This window comes from Muntiacus reevesi, chromosome 4 (genome assembly GCF_963930625.1).
Source record: "Muntiacus reevesi chromosome 4, mMunRee1.1, whole genome shotgun sequence".
Lineage (NCBI taxonomy): Eukaryota > Metazoa > Chordata > Mammalia > Artiodactyla > Cervidae > Muntiacus > Muntiacus reevesi.
In genome coordinates this window covers 109,667,979-109,691,487 of record NC_089252.1, presented here as the reverse complement: position 1 = coordinate 109,691,487, position 23,509 = coordinate 109,667,979, and the positions used below count along the sequence as shown (strand labels likewise).

The following is a 23,509-nucleotide window of genomic DNA, read 5'->3' as shown; positions in this document are numbered from 1 at the left end:
ACCCCCAGAAAAGGAAGCTGAGGCAAGAGGGGAGACTGACTCTTGAATATAAGAAAAACTTGGCAACACCCCAGTGGAGCAGAGATGGTGAGGAAGCCAGCTCCTAAGGGTGGGGATGAGCAGGCACCAAACAGCCCTGTCTGCAATCAATCCACTCAGTCCCAGCTCCTTGGGAGGTGTTCCTTTGAGATCCCCACTCCAGTGGGGTGAGATGAGGGGCAACTGGTGATGACCCATCTCTCCCCGCCCCTCAAATTAAAACATGATAAACTCAAAGTTTTACCGTCAAAACCCACCACGCTGCTGCCTCCTGAGAAACACACTCTGTAGTCATCTCTGCCAGCACCCACTCCTTTTTAATACCCGGGGCTTCCAGCCCCTCTCTTCACCCTTGGGGGGCCCAGCCAACACTGATTCCATACTCCTTGACTCATAAAAGGGCTATTTTTTTAAAAAAAAAAACAGAAGCTGTCAAAGAGTATCGGAGTAATGAAGGAAGATACTCAAAAGCATACTCCCTTCCCTTATCCCACAAAGCCCCCATTCTTCCTTGCCCCCCCAACACTGGGATGCCTATTCTATACGTTCTCACACTGACTTGGAGGTGCCCCCACGGAAGCTGCCTCCAGTGCTTTCCTGATCGTGACTCTTGCCCAGTGACATCACAGGGAGCTGGGTGAGGAAGAGCAGGGTCACTCCCCCCGAGTAGGTCTCAGGGGCCTTCGAGGTAGGTCTGGGGGATTTAGCTTATGTCCTGAAGCCAAGCTGAGTCCGGTGCCTGCTCCCACCAGTGTCTCAGTCCTTGGCTGTAAATAGCAGCGGTCCCAGTACTGCAGCGCCTCCCAGGGGAGACAGACAGGGCCCCTCGCTCTCTGTCCCACAGCTCATGTTCCTTTTCTTCCCCCTCCTTTATTCTTTTTTTTCTTTAAAAATGAAAGGCAGAGGTAGTCCCCGGGATGATAAAATCCTACCTAGGATGGCAGTATTCTAACTGAAAGAAGCAATTAAATAAAAGTCTCCAGGAGTTGATTTAAAAAAAAAAAAGAAAGAAAAGAAAGTGATTGGTGAAGTTGAATAAATTAATGATGTGGGCTAGCCCACAAAGACCTGTGCTTCCCGGGCCGTCTTTGGTGTCTGGCCAGCAGCGTCTGGCAGTCTTCTCTCCGTCTCTCCCCTCAGGAGACAAGGCCAGTGCCCAGCGAGGCCGCAGGGGGCCCATCCAACCACGGGGGAGGAGGAGGCAGATCGCCCTGACTTGCTGCTTGGAACCCCGCTGCGGCATGTGACAGCCTTGGCTGAGCGCCCTGCTGAAGAGGGACGTCTTCCAGGGACGGAGAGGCGGCAGGAGGCTCCGGGCTCCAACCTCGGAAGGGTGGGAGGTAGGTTTAAGACGTGGAGGCCTCCGTCCTTCTCTTCAAGTGTTGTGCCGCTGGCCCCTTTGCTCAAGTTTCTCTGCAGCAAAGAGGGGAGTGGGGAGGGCGGGGAGGCCTCAGAGCTTCTTCAGGCGGCTGTACATCTCCCTCTTGCTCTTCTCCCCGGCCCAGGTCCGGCTCTTGGTGCGGAATTTCTTCAGGTCTTCTTTAAAGTCCTCGTGGTGCATGGGCCGGTAGCTGGGGGGCTCGCAGTGAGACTGGCAGGAAGACAGGACAAGGTCTGGGCACACCGGGCCTCCCACGCACACTCCTGCTCCCTCCCTCTGCTGGGGCGGGGTGGGGGGCGGTTCTAGGCCCCTTCTGTGCTCAGGGCAAACCCCCAGACCCTGGGCAGGAAGCAGCCATGACCACCAACTAGGGGGTGGTGAGGGGGGGCCTGTGCCCTCCAGAGAGTCCATCTCACCTGGCATTTCAGGAAGAATTCCTTGTATCCGCCCTTCAGGACATACAGCTCTGGGTAGTGGAGTCTAGGGTACTCGTTACCAAGCCGATCCCTCTCTCTCACGTATCGGCACCTGTAAAGGGGAAGGAGAGCCAGAGTCTGGTTAGTTCTGCAGTGAAAGCAGTGCTTCTCACACATCTCCCCAACTTGACCTTCACTCCTGGCAACAGTGCCCAACTATGATTTCCTCCGCCACCTGTGATCCTCAGGAACCCTGTTCACAGCCAGTTCCACTGCCTTGTCTTGTAAGGTGGATGGTCTCCTCCCCACTTTCCAAGTTATACAGTGTCTGATTCCCATCCAGCATCCTCTCTGCCACCACCACCACCGATTATTTTAAATCTGAAGTTTTTTAAATCTGATGCTTTATTGTAGCTATACTTCCACTTATTTTAGTATAAAATTTATCTCTGTAGTAAACTATAATAGGGCCTTAGTCATAAAAGCTTGTGTATTAGGGAGGAGCAGGCGGCGCAGTTCTTTTCACCTCTAGTGTGGCAATATCCTGAAAGTAACATAATCCCCTTCTTTGTGAACAGGGATGTGACAAGTGTTTGAAAGCGTCATGTTAGTTTTGTCGACAGGACATCAGACTTTTCTGGCATTTGCATAAGGAGTCACCACACTGTCCCTGAAGGATGTCACCTGCGAACAGCAGCCCCGTAAGCAGAACTAGGGGCAGTGGGGGAACTGAAAGAGCCAGAGTTTTTTTTTTTTTCGGAGTTTAATTCAATATAAAGGCAGGCTGAATGATGGGCCAAGCCCAGAAGTGGCCAGGACTCACTCAGGAGTCGGGGTGATGAAGCAGATGCCCGATCCCTGGGGCATGTTGCAGAGGGAACACCAGTGTAATATGCTGGACTGGGGAGGCCACAGAGCCCTTCAAAGCCCTTAACAACGGCTGTGGTGAAACCATTAGGTCGAGCCTAAAACTACACTCCAGGAAGCTGTTCATGAAATCAACTGACTGCTCAACAGGTAAGGATTTAAGAGAACATCTGTTACACATGAACGATACTTAGCCCACTCACATGCGAGGGCCTCGCTCAGAAGAAAACTCGCAGTGGAACACCACGATAACACGCCTGCCATCCGTAGGTACGATGGGCTTCTTGAGTAAGAACTCTTCAACCTCCTCTTCCATGTGCAAGTTCACTGCACCCTGTGAAGACACCAGAGGCTTAGCTTTCATGCTGGCGGTAATGATTCTTGGAGACTGGTCTTCACATGGGTACCTCAAGATTCTGTTATGACTGTCCGCTGTGTGAGAGGTATTTGTCAATGTAGGGACTTCACTGCCTTAAGAGAGTGGCAGACTCGAACCTGTCTTTAAATTACCTCTTAGTGTATTTTAATGGGCTTCCCAGGGGGCACTAGTAGTAAAGAACCCACCTGCCAATGCAGGAGACCTAAGAAACACGGGTTCGACCCCTGGGTTGGGAAGGTCCCCTGGAGGAGGGCATGGCAACCCCCTCCAGGATTTCTGCCTGGAGAATTCCATGGACAGAGGAGCCTGGCGGGCTAGGCTCCCCCCATGCAGAGGTCACAGTCAGACACAGTGAAGCAACTTAACACACGCACATAATGTATTTCAACCCAATTGCTTTCTTCCTGGGAAAGTTACACATGAACTGCTGCAACGCCCACTTCACCAGACAGTTTAATTCAACTATAAATGTAAGAGACATCACGAGGCCGGGCCCATTGGCCAGAGACTGGCTTCACCTCACGGCTTCATGGTCAGGCATGGCTTAGAAGTCAGTGGATACCACCCTGAAATGCCCCTGATGGTGATGGCGTGGGGGACAAAACAGGGAGCAGTTTGCTGTACAGTTAGTGCACACCAGTGGACATTCTTTCAGTGACCAGGAATCAAATGCCTTTCACACCTGCTGCCTCTATTTACAGTTCTCATAAGCAGCATGTGAGCATTATAATGAGCAGCCAGGTATCACCCCCTCCTTTAAAATAAAAATAAATCACAGATACTGTCTATAGGGCTCCTGCTATGCCTCCCACAGTAGCAGAGCTTACTCACAAGCCCCAGGAATCTATACCTTGATGTGGCCTCCCTCATATTCATATGGGTATCGGCAGTCGATGATGACAAACTCTTTAATGAGGTTGGCAAACTTGCCATTCAAAACAGATGCGATCTGTGGAGAGAGAGCCAAGGAGAGTCAACTCTGGCTGCCAGGAATGACTAGATCCCAGTATCGCATGGGTGGCAGGTCCCCAAAGGATAACTTACAATTTCTGGAGAGATGTATTTTAAATCCTGATGCTTTCCAGCAACGGTATGAAAGAGGTAACCCTTAATAAGAGAAAGAAATACTTAGCAAATCTGAAAGCTTATAAAGGCAAAATTTACATTTCTTGCCTTCCTGGTAAAAGGCAGCTTAAAAAAAAAACCAAACATGAATCTAATAGAACATACTGGCTATTTGTGTAAGCACTTCATTAATACCCTGAGATTGAATATTCGTATGGCCCTATGAGGTCCATTATCCCCATCTGTAGATGTCAAAACTAGGTCCCTTGTCCAAGGTTAGCCAGCAAGCAGGCCAGACCTGAATCTAGAAACCTCAGATTTACCGCCTGCTTTTGTCAGGAACCCTCATGTCAGCAGCCAGACTGTGCTCAGCACTTATAAAGGACACAGTGAGGAATGACTTCACTGTTTACTGAGCACCTGACTTCTGCAGCACGGCGCTAGAGGAGACACTGGAGGTGGAACAAGCCAGACCCATCCAGCCTGGAGGGGGGAGGATGGGCGCGCCAGCAATTACGAGGGTGACTGGCAGAGTTGAGTGCTCACCCAACCCTGTGGTCACGTGTGGGCCATTCTGACAACCAACCAACAGCTTCAATTCAGACGCAAGCTGTTACCAGCGAGGACATACCACACCCAGGTCTTGGCCTGCTCTTCCCTTCAGACTAGAACTGTCTTCTATTTTTTTGGCCATGCTGGCATGTGGGACCTTAGTTCTCAGACCAGGTACTGAACCCAGGTCCCTAGTGTTGGAAGTGCAGAGTCTTATCCGCTGGACCCCTAGAGAAGTCCTGTCTTCTATTTTTAACCCACTTATCTCTCCCACCTGGTTGAAATGTCTAGTTCAGACCCAGAGCTTCCCCACCACCTAGCTGACACAACTCTTTTATTTCTTAGTCTAATGCTTACATTGATGTTTACTTCAATTACCAGGTGGTACATGTCCACGTGGCGTGATGTCTTACCACATGTTAAGTGTCTTGAGGGAAGGAACTGTGTCTTGTTTTGGAATCTTTGCCTTACACATAGTAAGTGTTTCAGTAAATGTGAGCTACATTAATATATAAAAGACTGGTCTGGGGACCTTCAAGTTACACATGGCTAAACAAGTTACTACTGACACAGGAAGGTGTCACATTTCACCAGAGCACAAAGGTGGCTAATCTGAACCAGGTCATCAGCAGACCTTCCCCTGGGGGCATTTTCCCACAAGGACCATGCTCCTCTGGACAAGGGAGAAATTTAGTCTCCATCCAGGACATTCTAAGATGACTTTCTTTTTTAAAAATTAATTAATTAATTAACTTGACTGCACTGATTCTTAGTTTCAGCACATAGAATCTTCAATCTTTGGCATGCAGAATTTTTTTGTTGTGGTGTGTGGGATCTAGTTCCCTGACCAGGGACTGGACCCAGGCCCCCTGCATTGGGAGCACGGAATCTCAGCTGCTAGACCACCAGTGAAGTCCCCTAAGATGACCTTTTGACATACAGACTTATATACAGTAAGGCTAGAGGTTCATTTCTGCTTCTTTACACTCTTCTGCAGCACTGCTTTTATAATCACACAGTTCCCAGAGACACTGGTCTTTGGGTTGGTGTCCAGGCGGCTGGCTCCCTACTTAAAACCTCTGATCAGCACCAGTAAGGTCTATAGTCCCCAAGAAATGGAGATATACCTGATTATGAACTTGTTTCCTTATTTTTAAAAAATTTGAAAACTGTGTCCCCTCAGTGGGGGTTGGAGGGGAGGCTGCATACTCCAGCAGCCACTTCAGGGGCGGAAGGCTGGAGGGGGTGTTAGGTACCTCCCCCATTCTGCATCACAGTGTGGTTCTGCTTGCAGTTACCTTGGAGAAGTCTCCTATAAGGTCCCTTGGGTCATTATCCAAAATGTTCTCAATGGTCCCTTTTGGGGAAGATGCTAGGGATAAAGACTGATGATGTAGAATCTGTAACAAACCAAAGGTTGAGAATGAGACCAGGCTACAGAATAAACGCTTTTTCCTTTTTAAAAATGAAAGATTAAAATTAGTTTTAAGTCTACAAAAATTATTTCTCAGCTCTACTCACTGAGACGCTCCAGGGGTGCAGTAAGTACCCCTTTGTCAATGTGTTCCCTAAATACTACAGTTGACCCCTGAACACAGAGGTTAGGGCCATCATTCTACATCTCCGAATTCAACCAACTATAGATCATGCAGTACCATAACATGTATTTACTGAAGCCAGAGCTTTCTGACTGAATCCAGGCTGGGACAAGAAATGTACAAGATAAACCTGGAACACCTTGTCATCAGTAACAAGGAAGCGCTCATATTTCAAAGAGCATCAAAAGGGCTAATTGTGGGGAAGTCAGGATATCTTAAACAGTACACAAAAAGCGCTAAACATAAAAAGACTGGTAAATGAAAACATGTTTAAAGAAATCAACAAATTCTGTTAATCAAAACAACAAGATGAGGTAAGAACAGGCAAGTCAGAGTGGGCAGATAAATAATTCATCTCAATAAAAGATTCATTTCTGAATATATAAAGCATTCTCACAAGTAAGAGATAACCCAATAGAAATATAGGCTAGAAAGGTGGTTGGGTAATAGGAAAATCTAGAAAAATAACTATCAGAGAAATGCAAAATGAGATACTACACAGGCTTCCTTTTGATGGTTCAAGTGGTAAAGAATCTGCCTGTAATGCAGGAGACACAGGAGACGCAGGTTCAATCCCTGGGTTAAGAAGATCCCTTGGAGGAGGAAATGGCAACCCACTCCAGTATTCTTGCCTGGAAAATCCAACGGGGCTGGTGGGTTACAGTCAAAGGGTCAAAAAGAGTCGGACACAACTTGAGCACGCACATGCCCATGCTACACATGCCCCAGAATGGGTAAAAGGGATGAACACCACCAGATACTGGTAAGGGTGTGGAAGAACTGAACTCTTACACTGTTGTGAGTACAGCTGGCCCTTGGCATCCCTGAAATTGGTTTCAGGGTGCCCAAGGATGCTTATATTAAATGGCACATAGTACAGTTGGTGCTCAGTAATGCTTAGTAGCCATGGGTTCCAAAGTTAGTTGAATCCATGGATGTGGAGACCTGATATAGAGGGTTGACTGGACAAACATTTTGGAATGTTATGTGGCAATGTCTACTAAAGCTAAACACATGCCTAGCCTAGGACACAGAGAGCCCGCAGGAAAAATGAAAGTGCATGTTCACAAGAGAAACAGCACAGATACCATCAACTAGAAACTAGAATGCTTGATGAAGAGAAGGTAAGTCTTTTCAGTAAATGGTGCCAGGCAAATGTAATATTCACATGTGAAAGAATGAAACTAGGCCCCCCATCTTACATTATTCACAATAAATAACTCAAGATGGAGTAAAGACTTAAATTTGAGACAGGAAAACTGTTAAACTCCTAGAAGAAAACACAGGAAAAAAGTTCCTTGATGTAGGTCTTAGGCAATGATTTTTTTGGATCTGACACCTAAGGTACATCCTAAAGTACAGCTTCTACCTATTAAAAGAAATGATCAACAAAATGAAAAGACAACTTACAGAACTGGAAAAAGTATCTGCAAACCACATTATCTGATAAGAGGTTAATATCCAAAATGTAAGGAATCCATACAACTTAATAACCCCCTCCCAAAAAAACAAAAAACCTCCTAAGTAATCCAGTTTTAAGAACAGAAAAGGACCTGAATAGACATTTTCCCAAAGGTACATAAATGGCCAATAGGTACATGAAAAGATGATCAACATCCAGACTACAGTGAGGCATCACCTCGTGTCTATGAGAAAGACTGTCGTCAAAAAGGCAAGATGGGGCTTCTCTGGTGGCTCAGTGGCAAGAATCCACCCGTCAATGCAGGCAACACGGGTGCGATCCCCAATCCGGGAAGATCTCACGTGCCTTGGAGTGACTAAGTCTGTGGGCCACAACTACTGAGCCTGTGCTCTAGAGCCCGGGGGCGGCAACTACTGAGCCTGCAGGAGGAAACAGCCTTGAAAGCAGGACTCCATCTTGGGCCGGACCGTGCACTTTGCGCTCTATGCCCAGGATCTATGGAAACGACACAGCACCTGGAAAAGCCAGGCCCCCAGAAGGAAGAGCGCCCGGGCTCTCCATCACCTAAAAGAATACCCTATAGTCTGTGTGACCAAATAGAATCATTCATTCTATTATGCTTACTGGGGAACGACCACAAGCCTGTTGATAATTGTCCAATGTTATCACCTAGGTTTAAGGCATATGAATCATGGGTTGACTTTCATTGTATCTTTCTTTTTCCTTTGTTCAGACTAGTTTCAGGGAATTTGGGGAGGTGGGTTTGGGCACGTATGCTTAGGGTATATAAGGTTTTCACAAAAACTGGTTGGGGTCCTTGGCTGAGAGGAGACTCTGCCTTGGGCCCGCCAGTGTAATAAACTGCACTCCACTATCTGCATTGTCCTTCTGAGTGAGTTTGTTTCCCGGAATGTGTGGCTACAACAAGCCCACATGCTGCACCTATTGAAGCCCGAGTGCCCTAGAGCCTGTCCTCTGCAACAAGAGAAGCCACCGCGAAGTGGTGTCCACGCACAACTGTAGAATAGCCCCTGCTCACCGCAACTAGAAAAGTCTAAGCAGCAACGAAGACTCAGCACAGCCAAACAAGAAAAAAAAAAAAATCAAATTATAAAATTAATCACTTAAAAAAAATAAATAAATAAACGAGCAATTCCCTGGTGGTCCAGTTAGGACTCCACACTTTTACTGCCTAGGGCCTGAGTTCAATCCCTGGCAAGGAAACTAAGATCTCCTAAGCGCATGGAGTGGCCAAAAAAAAAACAAAAGACAAGAAACAAGTGTTGATAAGGATGTGAAGACAAGGGAACACTTGTACAGTATTGGTGGGGCTATAAAGTTTGGGATGGCTTCAATGGAAAACAGTATGGGCGTTCCTTAAAAAGTCGAAAACAGAACATATGATCTAGCAACACCACTTCTGGGAACGTATTTGAAGGAGACGAAAACACTATGTCAAGAGAGATCTGCACTCATATCACAGCAGCATTATTTTTATATATATATATATATATATATATATATATAAATAAAATAGCCACAACATGGAAAAAAGTGTTCACTAACAGATGAATGGATGAGGAAGCTGGGATACACATACACACAATGGATTATTATTCAGCCATACAAAAAGAAGGAAATCCTGCTATTTGCAACAACATGGATGGACCCTGACGGCATTATACTGAGTGAAATTGAAGTGAGTCAGACAGAGAAAGACAAACAAGTATATGACATCGCTTGTATGGGGAATGAAAAAACTGAAAACCAATGCTAACCACTACCACAACCACCAGAACAAAATCAAACTCATAGAAAAGGGGGTCAGATTTGTGAGGTTACCAGAGGTAAGCAATGGAGGAGGGGGGCTGGATGAAGGTGGTCAAAATGTACAGCTTCCAGTTATGAGACAAGTACCAGGGATGTAATGTACAACATGATGACTATAGTTAGATCGGATGTATGGTGTATATGAAAGTAGTTGAGAATAAATCCTGAGTTCTCATCACAGAGAAATAAAAACTAAAATACTAAGTGACAATGAAAAACACTGTAATCAAAGTTTTGAGACAAACCTAAAGTAGTCCTAAATAGGTCAGGACACAAGAAAAAAGAAAAAAAAAACAAAAAACAAAACATAAAAACCAACCAAGGGAAGAAAGTTATGGCCCAAGTCCAGGACCCAACAGGAAGTGGGGAGCTTAGACTTCCACCCTGGCCCAGCTGTAAGTGTCCCAATCTCGACCTCACTGGGATGGTGTCGGCGCAGGCCTAGAAGGGAGCTTGAACTTCCGACTCCTGCCCAGCAGCCATGAGGCCTGACCTACCTAAGTGGCACATCAAGGGCGGCTGAACTTCTGTCCCCCTTTCCCTGCAGTATCAGAGTACTACTAAAACAGCAGTTACATAGCCTCATAATATCCAAAGTACACAGATACAACTGAAAAAAAATCTCTTGTCATATCAAGAACCAGGAGAAATCTCAACCTGGATAGGAAAAGACAATCAACAGAAAGCCACACCAGACGCAGATGCTGGAACCACCTGACAAGGATTTTAAAGGAGCCATCATAAAAATGCTTCAACAGGCAATTCTGAATAGGACTGAAACAAATGAAAAATAAAAACAGCCAGTCTCAGCAAAGAAAAAGAACCAAACATGCATTTTAGAACTGAAAGATACAATATCCTTGAGCGAAAAAGAAGCTGCAGAACTAACCTCCTGGGGCTTCTCTGGACTAGCTGCCTCTTCCGGACAGGCCCCAGCCACACTTTTCCTCCGCTTCCTGTTTCCACCTGGGGACTCCTCTAGTGATCGGTCTGGCCTTTTCAACATTGACCGGATGGTAGAGCTACACGACGCAGAAGGGGAGTCAAACAGCTTGCAGCGATTGCCCTTTTGGGAAAAAAAAGAGATCTGTGTTTCATTAAAATACACTGATTTGAATGGTAAAGAGGACAGTCTGACTTCAGCAATCTAAACTCATCTCAGCCCGTTCACGGCTCGGTGTCCTTTCACACACACCCCGCACCCCCTCTTCCCCATAAAGCACTCCCTTTCAAGCTGGTAAATTTCAGTGCTGCCTCTTCTTTTGAAATGTGCCTAATAGTTCGCAGCAAGTGTGTCACCCCCACATTGCCTCTCTCAGAGACCAAGGGTTTCCTGCTTATTTTTCTGAGATTCATTTTAACAGGATGTTGTTCAGAAACTCAAGATCACAGGTTTTGTTTGTTTGTTTTTAACCTAGAAGAGCTGGAAGCATTTTTGGAAAGAGGGTCTACTGCTTTCAGTAAGGTCTCAGAGGATCTGTAAGCTCTTCAAGGGCAGAAACCCCAGTTCCAACTCAGCCCCTGGCCATTTTGAGTCTACTTTGTTTGTGAAAGAAACTCCGCCGTTGTGAAGGGCCTACACACACTGTTTCATGGTTTTTACATCCAACTTATAAATCTGATAGCCATTTTCCAAGCATTCTCACACTGTATATGTTAATAATATTATCTTTCAAAAGGACCTAGTAAATTTGGTCATACCATTTTTACTGGGGTGGCCTAATCTCCCAAAGCTTTCCACATTAATCTACTATAATGTGTAAGTGGCTTCAAATTTATTCCATATTTATGATTCAGGGGCATGATTAAAGATGTACTCAGCGCCTATACATATAAGGGTGTGTAACTGTTTGTGTACTATGATAAGAATTCACTTTCCCTGGATGTTTGCATATATGAGGATGTGTCCCTCTACAGGCACAGCCTTTGAAAGTGTCCCTGATGGAAACAGACGTCTACAGTCTACACAAGTAGGTGGGTATTAAAACAAAACAAAACTCTTGAAAAAACAGCATACATTAACACCAAGAAACACTAGTGACCAGCCAAGGGACAGGCCCATAGGCTCAAATGCAGAATCTCAAAAGAAATAATTTGGATTCCTGTGGCTCCCTCCAGACACACTGGAACTTACTAGGTTCGTAGTTCTTCTCATGACAAGGGGAGCTGTCCAGAGGCTGGCCATGCAGGACGGTGTCTCTTCATCATTCTAAACAAAGAAAAACTGTGTCATAAAGGTCCAAAGGTCCAGTAGAAACATTAGTTTAAATGAGTTAGATTTCTTCTTGCAGAATACCAGAAAGGCATGAATAGGATGTCTTCTAAGGGTCAATGCCTCCCCTCTCCACAACGTTTTAAGGTCAAGAGAATAAGAGTGATGATATCTGAGCATAGCTAAGGGAAAGCCCCTGAGGGGCCATGAGGAGGTACTGGTCTCCTCAGCTTTATATCACATGGCAGCCATTCTTCCAGTCCCTGATTCATGTCCTTCCAGAAAAAAAAAAACAAAAAAAAAAACCACAATGATTGTAAGCTCCTGCAGGGGAAGAAGGATCACATTGGTGTTTTCTTTGGAACACCTCCATAGAATTTAATCAGGCTAGAAGCAGAGTCTCAATAAATTCCCAAGAGATGAATAAAAGCATCAGCCAGGGCTTCCCTGGTGATCTAGTGGTTAAGAATCCTCCTTGCAAAAAAAAAAAAAAAAAGAATCCTCCTTGCAATGCAAGGGACACGGGTTCAACCCCTGGCCCGAGAAGACTCCACATGCTGTGGAGCAGTTGAGCCTGTGGACCACAACTACAGAGCCCGTGCTCTGGAGCCCACGAGCTGCAACTACTGAAGTCCATGCGCCTAGAGCCCGTGCTCCACAACAAGAGAAGCCACTGCAGTGAGAAGCCCCTGCACCGCAACGGAAGAGTAGTCCCAGCTCCCCCCAACTAGAGAAAGCCCAGGTGCAGCAACAGAGAACAAATACAGTCAAAAAATGAATTAGATAAGTAAATAAAATCTTAATTATCAGTCAGTTGGGGGATCACTGTTCTTTTTCAGATGACGACTTTCCAGGGGAAGTTAGTAAAAATGGATGGAAAAACACATACACACACCCCATACCTTCAAATTGTCTCCATCAAGAAGATCCATGAAGCCATCATCCTCATCAGACAAAGTGGGAGTCACAGGTGACTGGGGCATAAAAGAAATCGAATTCCCTGGTTCGCTGCCATCTCTTTCATTTGAGGAAAGCTACAAGACAGAATTCATGGCTTGTTAATAATCAGCTTTGATTTCCCCTGAATGGGTTACTAGTTTTTATGAGGAAAATATACCATATTCATTTTAGCAGCTACAAATCAAAGGAAAAATAAGACCTAAGATTATAAATGAACTAATGTCCACACACAGTTCTGAGTCGAGTCAGGCAAAGTAGCCTTCACAAAGAAGTCTCCCCAGGAGTAATTCACCTCACAGTGGGATCTGAGGCTAGCCTCCGATGAAGGGCAAGGCTTGTTTTCTCTGAGGATTATTACTGGTGAACAGGGATCAGCATGAGGGTAGTGACAGGTGACAATCTGCTAAAATGAGGAAGGGTGAGAAGATACCAAGTCCCTATGGAGACCACAAAACAGACTAGAGAAATGTTTCTGTAACTCCAGTTCTGACGGAGGGATATAAAGTCTAGAAAGTTCTAGAAAACCCATCCTTGTTCTTTATAGACTCACAATTTAAATGACAGCTGCTCAGTTTTAACTGAGGAATTACTTGGCCAGACACTGGGGGTGCTGCTGTGTGCTCAGTTGCTAAGTCGTGTCCGACTCTTGCAACCCCAGACTGTAGCCCGCCAGGCTCCTCTGTCCATGGGATGCTCCAGGCAAGAATACTGGAGTGGGTTGCCATTTTCTTCTCCAGGGGATCTTCCCGACCCAGGAATCGAACCCAGGTCTCCTGCATTGCAGGCAGACTCTTTACTGACTGAGCTATGAGGGAAGCCCTGTTTTCAGACTGGGATATAACCTTTTATGTATAGTCCCATTTAAGCCTCACAGCATACTAAGGGTAGTTAATCCTCTATTTTCCATTTTTATTTAACAAATCAGGAAACCGATGCTTAAGAGAGGTTACCAAGATCACACCGCTCACTTGTTTGACTGCAAAATCCAAGCTTTTCTGCCCATTATACTCTCCCTAGGAGAGACCATTCCTGGAGTCAAAATAGAGTATATCTCATTAGGCAATCCTATCTTGTTTTTTCAGTAAAACTCCCATTATAAAATGATTTACAGAGCTTCCCTGGTGTTTCAGTGGTAAAGAATTCACCTACCAATGCAGGAGACACAGGTTCAATCCCTGATCTGGGAAGATCCCACATGCCTGGGAGCGACTAATCCATGTACCACAACTATTGAGCCTGTGCTTTAGAGCCTGGGAACTGCTGAGCCCACATGCCACAACTACTGAAGCCCAGGTGACTGACAGACATGATCTCTGTCCGCAAGAAGAGAAGCCACCGCAATGACAAGCCCGCACACTGCCATGAACAGCTGCCGCTCTCCAAAACTAGAGAAAAGCCTGAGCAGCAGCAAATACCCAGCACAGTCAAAAATAAACACAAAAATTATAAAAACCTTAAAAAAATTTAATATAGAAAATTTATAAAACTCACTCAAAAGTCTACCATCTACAGACAAACACTGTTAATAATGAATTCTTTTCTAGGTACTTTTCAAAGATAGTAAAAAAGTCCAGAGATAGATTTTTTTTCTCTCCCATAATAGTAAATCTCTTTGGGGTGGGATATGAATGCATTAATCCTCAAGTGACCTTCAAGTTTACTAAGCAGCCTTTTTACTGGCTGAACCCGAACCTCAGGCCCTAAGCCAGACTGGAAAGGTGTATTTTCAGATACAAGTTCCTGGGAAAACGTGGAAACCGAACATGGTCATTTTGCTCAAGTTGGGCCTCTCTAGTCCACAGCTGTCTGTCCGTCAGATCACCAGTAGGAAATCTGGAAGTAATGACCATCTCTGACAAAGAAACAATCCTGGGACAAGTGGCCCCAAATACAGTAAAATAGCCTTGTAGGCAATGGGTTCACTGGAATACCTAATAGTTCTTAATAAACCAAGTTTGGTAGAAATCACGTGCTCGCTCCAAACAAAATCACTCTGGGAAGTACCTCTCAGCACTCAGAAAGCAAGTTTTCAGTAGGACGGATAATCCCACCATACATATATTCAGAAGAATGACCCAGGACTGACAAGGTCAAATATGCCTTGCTCGAGTCCAGTATTTCAAACACACCACCTCTCCCCCTGCTTCTGCCTGTCTGCTCTCCAGACACAGCAGAAACACAAGTGAGTTTCAAAAGACAAAGTCAAGGTAAAGACAGCTAGAGCTGTTGCAGGGTCTTTAACTCCAGATTGCGGAGGCTTTCATCTTCCCATCAGGAACTCCCAGGAGCATGAACGCACATACCATCCGAGCTGGGGCGGAGTTCTGCCTCTGTGTGAAGAGATCTTTACCCTCCTCCAGTCCGTGAACGTGTAGGCAGCCTCGAGACGCAGGTCTTATTGGCTTCTTAAACTCAAAGACTTCCTGCAAGACAGTATAGATGAGACATCATCCACTGTCTGTGAAAACCAGCTCTAGGGTCTCAGCTACAGCTCTGGAAGGCAGGTAAGAAAGTGGGTACTGATCACCTATCTCCAAACCCATGTCTCATCTAACTCACTGGATCTGTGTAACTTAAGAATTTCAGGACTTCTCTGGTGTTGCAGTGGATAAGAATCCAGCCTGCCAATGCAGGGGACATAGGTCCTCTGGTCCAGGAAGATTCCACATACCATGGAGCAACAAAGTTGTGCCGTGCGGCACTCTACTGAGCCTGCGCTCTACAGCCCACGAGCTGCAGCTACTGAAGCCCACAAGCCTAGAGCCTGTGCTCTGGAACAAGAGAAGCCCCCAACTGCTGCAACTAGAAAGGCTGCATGCGGCAAGGAAGCCCCAGCAGAACAAAAAATAAAATTAATTAAAAAAAAAAAACAAACCACGTATTTTAAAGATTCTGTCAAAAGCTAACTTCTCCAATTCAAGTACTAACCAGGTCTGACCTTGCTTAGCTTCTGAGATCAGATGAGATCGAGTGTGTTAAGGGTGGTATGGCCATGGACAAAAGCTAACTTCTAATAACAGAACTATTTTCTCTTACCACAAACACTTTATTTCCTAACAAACACATGAGTATTTGCCAGGTACACAAGACAGAGTTAAAAACTAAATCAACAACAACAACAAACTAAATCAACAGCTTTCTATCAATTATATTTTGATTAAAAAATTTCTTTCTGAAGTCTAAAGCAATTTCATTTCAATATAATTGAACAGGAGTTGAAACTTTTCAGTCTAGACTTGTATTTGAGGACTTTATATTTTCCATCTTCTTCCTACCAATAGGAGACAATTAAGTGGAAAACATTTAATGTTGTTTTCCATAATAAAAGCGATGAAGAAAAAAACTAATGGCAACATAACTGTAGCTAACACTGCTGTACAGTAAGTTTAAGAGAGTAAATTTTAAGAGTTCTCATCACAAGGAGACAATTTCCCCCTTTTCCTTTTTCTTCTATTGTATCTATCAATATATGAGAAGATGGATGTTAGCTAAACCTACTGTTATCATTTCATGATATATGTAAATCAAACCATCATGCTGTATGCCTTAAATTTATAGTGATACATGTCAATTATTTCTCAATAAAACTAGGAAAAAAGACCCTTTTGGTTTATTCAACAACATGGATGAATCTCACATAATGATGAGTGAAAGCCAGAAGTGATAGAACACATACTGTATGATCTCATTTTACTTAAAAGTTTAGAAACACTCATAATTCCCCTTCCCTAAAATATCCACTTAAGAACCGGTCAAGCACAGCTAATATCAAGAGTATTTACTTGCCCACACAGCACTAAGTACTTTCAGTACATGAGCTCATTTATCCATCCAATTATCCCCATTTTACAGATGAGGCAACTAGGCCTTCAGGTTAAGTGATGTGCCTAAGGTCTGGCTTCCCAGATGCGACAACTCCAGAGCAAGAGCTCTTTAACCTACGCTGTTTCCCCTTCAGAATGAAGCTATAAGCAGGCAACCCTGGGAGAAGCCAAGCTGGGGGTAAGGGGATGGGGAATGTGGGAGAGAGACCAGGCAACAGTGTAATAATAGCTTTGAATTGTTTGGTTAACAACACTACACAGAGGCAGACGTAGTGTTCCAAGCACTGAAGACAGGAACTCAACTGTTTTTTCTTTACCTCCCTCAGGACATCCTGTTGCCAAAGGAATCATTACGAAAGTTCATGGAGGCAGTAGGTTCTAAGTAATAAGTCCAGAAGATTCTAAGTACGCGTTATAGTGGAGGATGAAGAAGGGGAGAAAACAGACATGGAAAGTTGAGCTGACTCACTGAACTCTGCCCTGTTGCACAGCATCCAGGCAGGTTTGAGAGAACCCAGGCCAGGGTGTTCTTGGGCTTTTGGCTACATAATTGCAACTCACCCTCTAAGCTACAATTTCAGTTACCCTGAGATTCCCTGGGATTTGTTGGCTTTGTTCTTGAAAACACTGTCAAGAAGTCTCTTCCTAAACTTTTCACTCATCCCGCGGTGAGCACAGAGGCAAGGAAGGCCTGCCCAGACCCTTCCACATAAAGAGTTCTTGGATGTAATTTCCCCTAAGAGCCACCTTTTGAGCAACTCCTACCTGCCAGGAACTATTTTAAATGCTTTATCTACATTATCTCACTTAATTCCAACAATAGTCCTACAAGGGAATGCTACTCCTATTTCTCAAAGAAACATAGAAGCCTAAAAAAACAGCTAAGGTCACAGCTAGCAAGCAGTAGGATTCCAAGCCAGGTTTCTCTGACTCTAAAAACCATCATGACTTTGATAAAAGTTTAGTCTCCCAGGAGATAGCCCTGCTACTTCTCCATAAGCCTTGTGGGTGTGAGCTCTGCTCCTAGGTGAGTAGGTTAATGCTACACTCACATTTTCCTTGTTCTCATCCTGGTCAATCAGCTGAAAGACATCATGGTCAAGAGAATCAGAATGGCTCCTCTTCAGAGCTGGGCTACACCCCAAGAGCTTCTGCTGTCAAAGTGAAAAAAGGAATTAGGGTACATCAATGAAAATGGAATGTAAACACAGTTGTAAAAGGGAAAAAAAAAATGGTGGTGGTAGGTTAGGGAGGCCTAGCTCCTGACAGTGCAGTGGGTAACCAGTCAACGCGACTAGGACTCTATGGCTTTACATCTAACTTCACAAGGTCTACAGCTCTCTCTGCAAGGACTCAGGTATCAAACCAACCCCCAACAACATCATTTACATAAAAAGAACCCCCTTCCTGGTTGGATAAAACTCTGGTAGTTAAAGATGGAGGAAAAAGCCCTCAAGAGGCAACCATTATTGAAGCTGCTTTAGGTAGAATGTTTTGAATACTTATGAGACAAAGTAAGGGAAAGCAGTCTGTCTAAATTAAGGTTTATGATCAAGGTTACACTGGTAGTTAAGGGGCAGATAATAGTTATTAGCTCAAAAGAAACAAGGGAACTAACTTACAGGTAGGGAATTTATTCTCCTCGTGGGATTTTCAAGGCTGCAATGAGATCAGAAAGTAAATCATGAGAATCAAGCAAGGAAAGTGGTATTCATATCAGTAGATGCATAGTGTCTAAACTACCGTTTGATGGGGTGAAGGGAGCATCAAACATATTCCTGTTTTAGGCAAGATGGAAGAACAGATTTCTGAAGCTCTTCTGTTTTCACAAGCAGCCCCATAACTGGGCTTCTAGTGAAAAAAGCCCGGATCTTCTCTTAAAATATACACCTTCTAGGGAGTTCCCTGGTTTTCTAGGGGTTAGTATACCAGGCTTTTACTGCCATGGGTTGGGTTCAATCCCTGGTTGGGGAACTGAGATCCTACACGTGAAGCAAAACAAAATAAAAAACAAACAAAGTTCTCTTAGGACAATGATGTCAGGAGACAGAGCAAGGGTTTGAGTGACATTAGAACAGAACCCCAAAATTACAGCTAAAATAAAGGAAGGGAAGTTCTGAAAAACTGCTGACACAAGCTACTCATCTCAAAAGATACCAGACTTTATAGGATCCAGGAGTTTTAATCAGGATCACTAAATCCAGAGCTTCAGTCCACAGCATGAAGAATTTTATTCGAAAAATTATTTTTCTAAGCACAAACATTTAAAGGCAGTGAATACATACTTTTCTTTACTATCCAAGGGCCCAGGAGAATCCAGACAGAAGCCTGTGTGTGGGGAAAAAAAAAACACCTCAGACTTTACTGTTTGGGGCTCCAAAATCACTGCAGATGGTGACTGCAGTCATGAAATGAACAGATGCTTACTCCTTGGAAGAAAAGTTACGACCAACCTAGACAGCATATTAAAAAGCAGAGACATTACTTTGCCAACAAAGGTCCATCTAGTCAAAGCTATGGTTTTTCCAGTAGTCATATATGGATGTGAGAACTGGACTATAAAGAAAGCTAAGCGCAAAAGAATCGATGCTTTTGATTTGCGGTGTTGGAGAACTCTTGAGAGTTCCTTGGACTGCAAGGAAATCCAACCAGTCCATCCTAAAGGAAATCAGTCCTGAATATTCACTGGAAGGACTGATGCTGAAGCTGAAACTCAAATACTTTGGCCACCTGATGTGAAGAACTGAGTCATTGGAAAAGACCCTGATGCTGGGAAGGACTGAGGGCAGGAGGAGAAGGGGATGACAGAGGATGAGATGGTTTGGTGGCATCACCGACTCAATGGACAGGAGTTTGAGTAAACTCCCAGAGTTGGTGACGGACAGGGAGGCCTGGTGTGTTGCAGTCCATGGAGTCGCAAAGAGTCGGACATGACTGAGTGACTAAACTGTAACACCACTTATTCGTTAAAATAAGTACATATACCTACTAGTACTATTTAAGGCAGTCAACAAAGGTTCATGGCTCGGACTTTTGCCAGAATTGAAGGTGAATCTCCATGATTGCCAAAACGTCATATTTGCACGAGTCTAAACATTTTCATAGTGTATCTATTCATGCGTTCCTCCTTGCAAACACCATCATGGATAACAGGATATGAGGAGACAGAATTAAACCAAACCTCATGACTTATTTACAAAACAGAAGCAGACTCACACACTAGAAAATAAACTTACGGTTATCAAAGGGGACAGTGCGGGAAATACTACTACTATATATAAAATAGATAAACAACAAGGGTCTACTACATAGCACAGGGAACTATATTTGATATCTTGGAATAACCTACAATAAAAAAAAATTATATATGTATAACTAAATTACTTTGCTGTACACCAGAATCTAACACAACACTGTAAATCAACTACACTTCAAAAAAAAAAAAAGGTCTTAAATCATGATTCAGTTAGAGGTTACCCAGGCTAACTTTCTGTGAGTTCCAACCATGGAAAGGACAATTATTTGTTTTCTGGAATAGTTTTTTATTTCAAATATCTTATATCCTGTCAGGTCATGTACATAATAATTCAGGGGGTTGGAAAATATGATGTCCTTTGACAAGCAAGTATTTATTGCCTTCAACAAGATACCACCAAGTGAGGTGCTCAACTCAAAGGCAACAGAATAAAGGAGATGCTGCTTAGCGTGACCCAGAGCCACCAGGGCCTGCCTAGCACACACCTTTCCTCCACCACGTCTAAATAATCATACAAGAAGTTAGGTGTTACTGCTCCTGGCATGACTCTCTTCCTTGCCACACTGCCACAAATGACAATTCTATCCCTGGTTCTTAAGAAGCTTACATTTTAAGACTTTTGCTCTTGCAGTTCTTTATCCTAAAGCATCTGTGCAAATAAACCTTGCCCCAACATGAACTTTGTTGTTGTTTAGTGGTTAAGTTGTGTCTGATTCTTTTGCGACCCCATGAACTACAGCCCACCAGGGTCCTCTATCCATGGGATTTTCCAGGCAAGAATATTGGAATGGATTGCCATTTTCTTCTCCAGGGGAATCTTCCCAACCCAGGGATCAAACCCACATTTCTTGTGCTAGCAGGCGAATTAACACTGAGCCACCAGGGAACTTATGGTTAGAATAAGATGCACTGGCAGTTTCTCCAGAGTAGGCTCACTGAAATAATTTCATTATACTTCCAATAACTTGACGCAGAATTTTAACCAATAAGATTTCCCAAATGCCACTTAAAGAGTGGTATGGTTAATTTCATACCACTACTCATCTTTAAGACCAAGCATAAACCACCTCTTGAGTTTCCTCTCTTCATACACTGCCACAGGGGCTCCTTTGTACTGTTCTAACAGGTGTCTGTCACTCAATGCCAGACTTCTGTTCACTACCTCAACTCACCAAACTGAGTTTCTAGGTGAAACAAGCACTGCTCCCCATAAGGCAGACACATGATAAAAGGATACCTGAATCAGTTGATTCGGAGGAGCCCATTCTCTGCAGACTGCTGTTTTTCACCTCCATGGGTTGTTCATACTCACTGAAACCAAGAAAAGTAACTCACAGGAGACAGTCCATGACATGGCACATTGCCATACTGCCATAAACCATCATTACTTCTAGGCCACACCACGAAACACTTGGCCACCCAGAACACCCAGTTAGCACTTAGGTAAAAAAGGAGATGAGAAAAGGGTAGGTTGGCATTGGTCACACTGTAGATAGGAGGAGGACAATGACTATTGGACTATTTCCTGAAATGAAAGCATGTGTTCTAGGTACTGAGCTAGGAGCCGAGATGAACAGGACAAGTTCCTGCTTTTCAGAGATTGGAAAAGACATGTGCTTCTTTAGAAAATGGAACGTCCAAGACTGATGAGAAAGCAGCTTTACAAAAAAACAAAACAAAACAAGACAAAACCCAAACGGTGGGATGCATTTTTTTAATAAGGAAAAGTGCAGGAAAATTTTAGGAGTGGAAAGCTGAGTTAAAAGACCTGGTCTTAGGAAAGCATGGGTCTGGGTGGGTTGGGGGGGGGGGCACAGCAGGAGTATGCACGGGGCGAGGGATTTCGACTATTTTTGCAAACTCAAGGAAAGAAAATGCCACGTCCCTTGGCTGAGAAGGAAATAGAGCTCACAGAAAGCTAAGGTAACTACAAGGTGGTTCTGCAAAGGAGTAGAGCTCACAGAAAGCTAAGGTAACTACAAGGTGGTTCTGCAAAGGATAGAAGTGAACGACTAGGAGGGCCTGTTTTTCCCCGTGGAGGCAGATTTCAAAGAGCTTCGTGGGGTAGGGACAGAAGAGCACAGGGCAATCTAAGAAGGGGTGGCGAAGGTGGGGGGCCCGGGGGTACCCCACACCCGACCCGGCCCGTCTCGGGGCTGAGGGCGGCCCCGGAGGGTCCGAACGGCCTCTCCCACCCAACATTCGGCCTGGGGGGAGGGTGCACATGGCGGGCCCCCGTCGGTGGGGCCGGCCCCGAGCGGCAGAGAGGCAAGGGCTACCCTCGCGGCCGGTTTTCTGGCCTGATCTACCCGAGAGCCATCTGGGAGGCCAAACGCTTGAGGCACCGCTCCTCGGTCCCTCCTCACCTGCCCAGTCCCTGCAGCTGATCCATGGTGACCGTCAGGTTGGTGACAGGCGACAGGCCCCCGGCGGCTGGCGTGCCGAACAGCGCCTTCACGACGGGCTGCGGTGCGGGCGGGGGGCTGCAGGTGAAGAGCAGGCGGCGGCGGTGCGGGGGCTCCGGGCCCAGTTCCATGGCGGCGCCGGGGCTCCTAGGGATCCCGCTCCCTCTTCCTCCGCCTCCGCCGCGCCCGCCCCGCCCCGCTGGCACTGGCCTCGGCCGCGCGCCCCGCAGCCGGCGCCCGCGGGTCAAACACAAACACGACCGCGGTTCAGCGATGCGGCTGCCGCGGGCAAGAGGCACGGACGGGCGGGTGTCCAGATTTGGCAGGCGCCAGCCACAGGCACGGGTGCGTCCCCTCACTCCGCGAGGCTGGCGGGCGGGGGGCGCCGGCAACCTGAAGATTAAATCCAAACAAACGGGGCGCGTCGGGGAGGGAGAGCGGCTGGAGCTGCGAAGCAACGACGCGGGCTCACACTATCTTCACTTTTCTTTCACTCTCTCGCCCGAGTGCAGACAACCAGGCCGACATTCACCTCCCTCCCGGGCCGTCGCTGCCAAGGTGGCCTTTCGCGGTAATAGCTGCTCTCTGCGGCCTGCCGCTCCCCCGCCCCCCCTTTCCTAGTTGGCGCCAAACAGAATCCACCAATCAGTAATCAACTTCTCCTCCACGCACAGGAATGGCAGCTAGGCTGGACCAATGAGAGGGGAAGAAGGAAGCAGCTCGCGGGACGCTGCGAGGTCAGCCCCCTCTCAGAAAGGGGCGGGGCCTAGAGGGGCCCTCCGAACCCGAGGAGCTCAGAGGTCAATGAAAACTCCCAGCTGAACCTGCGAGATGCAGGGAGAGACCGGAAGGCACCTCTTGACGCGTTGCATGGTGGGAAGCGTAGTTCCCACAGCGCGCCGGCGTGTAGTCGGCTCTTACCGCGTTAGGCCAAAGCCCTATCGGCGTCTGTTCTGTGTTCCACACGGTGAGGAAATGTGGAGGGTAGAGAAAGCTGTTCGGTTCCCTTTTTCCGCTCTGGACCCCCAGGCCCCAGTTTTAGCATGAGAGAGAACTGGATGACCCAAGGACTGGGCCCTGCCTCACGAACACAGGGCCCAACTCTGGAGCACTGAGGCTCCTGTCCAGCCGGCTGTCCTGTCCTTGAACTGCTGATGACAAGACTTAACCCTATGGCCTGCGTTGTGGGCCTCGGCATTGTTTGCTCACCTCTATTGTAGCTTCGGTATATTTTCTCAGAACCAGTTCCTTGTCTTGTACCCTTTCTGGCTTCATTCGGAGTGCCTAGATAAGCAACACCTG

General features: G+C 45.7%; 1 protein-coding gene across 3 annotated transcripts; it reads right to left on the bottom strand.

The window, feature by feature from the left end:
• Nucleotides 1-455: 455 nt before the first annotated feature.
• Nucleotides 456-22,770, bottom strand: CDC25A (cell division cycle 25A). Of its 3 annotated transcripts, none has more exons than XM_065935388.1 (15): nucleotides 22,169-22,770; nucleotides 21,040-21,113; nucleotides 18,832-18,874; nucleotides 18,169-18,205; nucleotides 17,599-17,700; nucleotides 15,026-15,145; nucleotides 12,665-12,796; nucleotides 11,685-11,759; nucleotides 10,440-10,637; nucleotides 5,998-6,099; nucleotides 4,127-4,189; nucleotides 3,933-4,031; nucleotides 2,907-3,037; nucleotides 1,837-1,948; nucleotides 456-1,630 (listed from the first exon to the last, which is right to left on the bottom strand). In XM_065935388.1, the coding sequence occupies exons 1-15, from the start codon at nucleotides 22,336-22,338 to the stop codon at nucleotides 1,490-1,492; spliced, it is 1,599 nt and encodes a 532-aa protein (XP_065791460.1). In that variant the 5' UTR covers nucleotides 22,339-22,770; the 3' UTR covers nucleotides 456-1,489. The 3 variants fall into 3 exon arrangements, with proteins under 3 accessions (XP_065791460.1, XP_065791462.1, XP_065791461.1); XM_065935390.1 differs by having other exon boundaries at nucleotides 10,440-10,616; XM_065935389.1 differs by having other exon boundaries at nucleotides 17,599-17,697.
• Between the last annotated feature and the right edge of the window lie 739 nt (nucleotides 22,771-23,509).

Bases quoted from the DNA above. Each gene is read 5' to 3' on its own strand.
- CDC25A (XM_065935388.1), bottom strand. From the start codon at position 22,338: ATGGAACTGGGCCCGGAGCCCCCGCACCGCCGCCGCCTGCTCTTCACC. The intron at 12,797-15,025 runs GTATGTGCGTTC...TCTGTCTTGTAG, and splicing joins ACTCCGCCCCAGCTCGGATG to CTTTCCTCAAATGAAAGAGA. The intron at 10,638-11,684 runs GTAAGTTCCAGT...AATGAAACACAG, and splicing joins TGAGAAGAACTACGAACCTA to ATCTCTTTTTTTTCCCAAAA.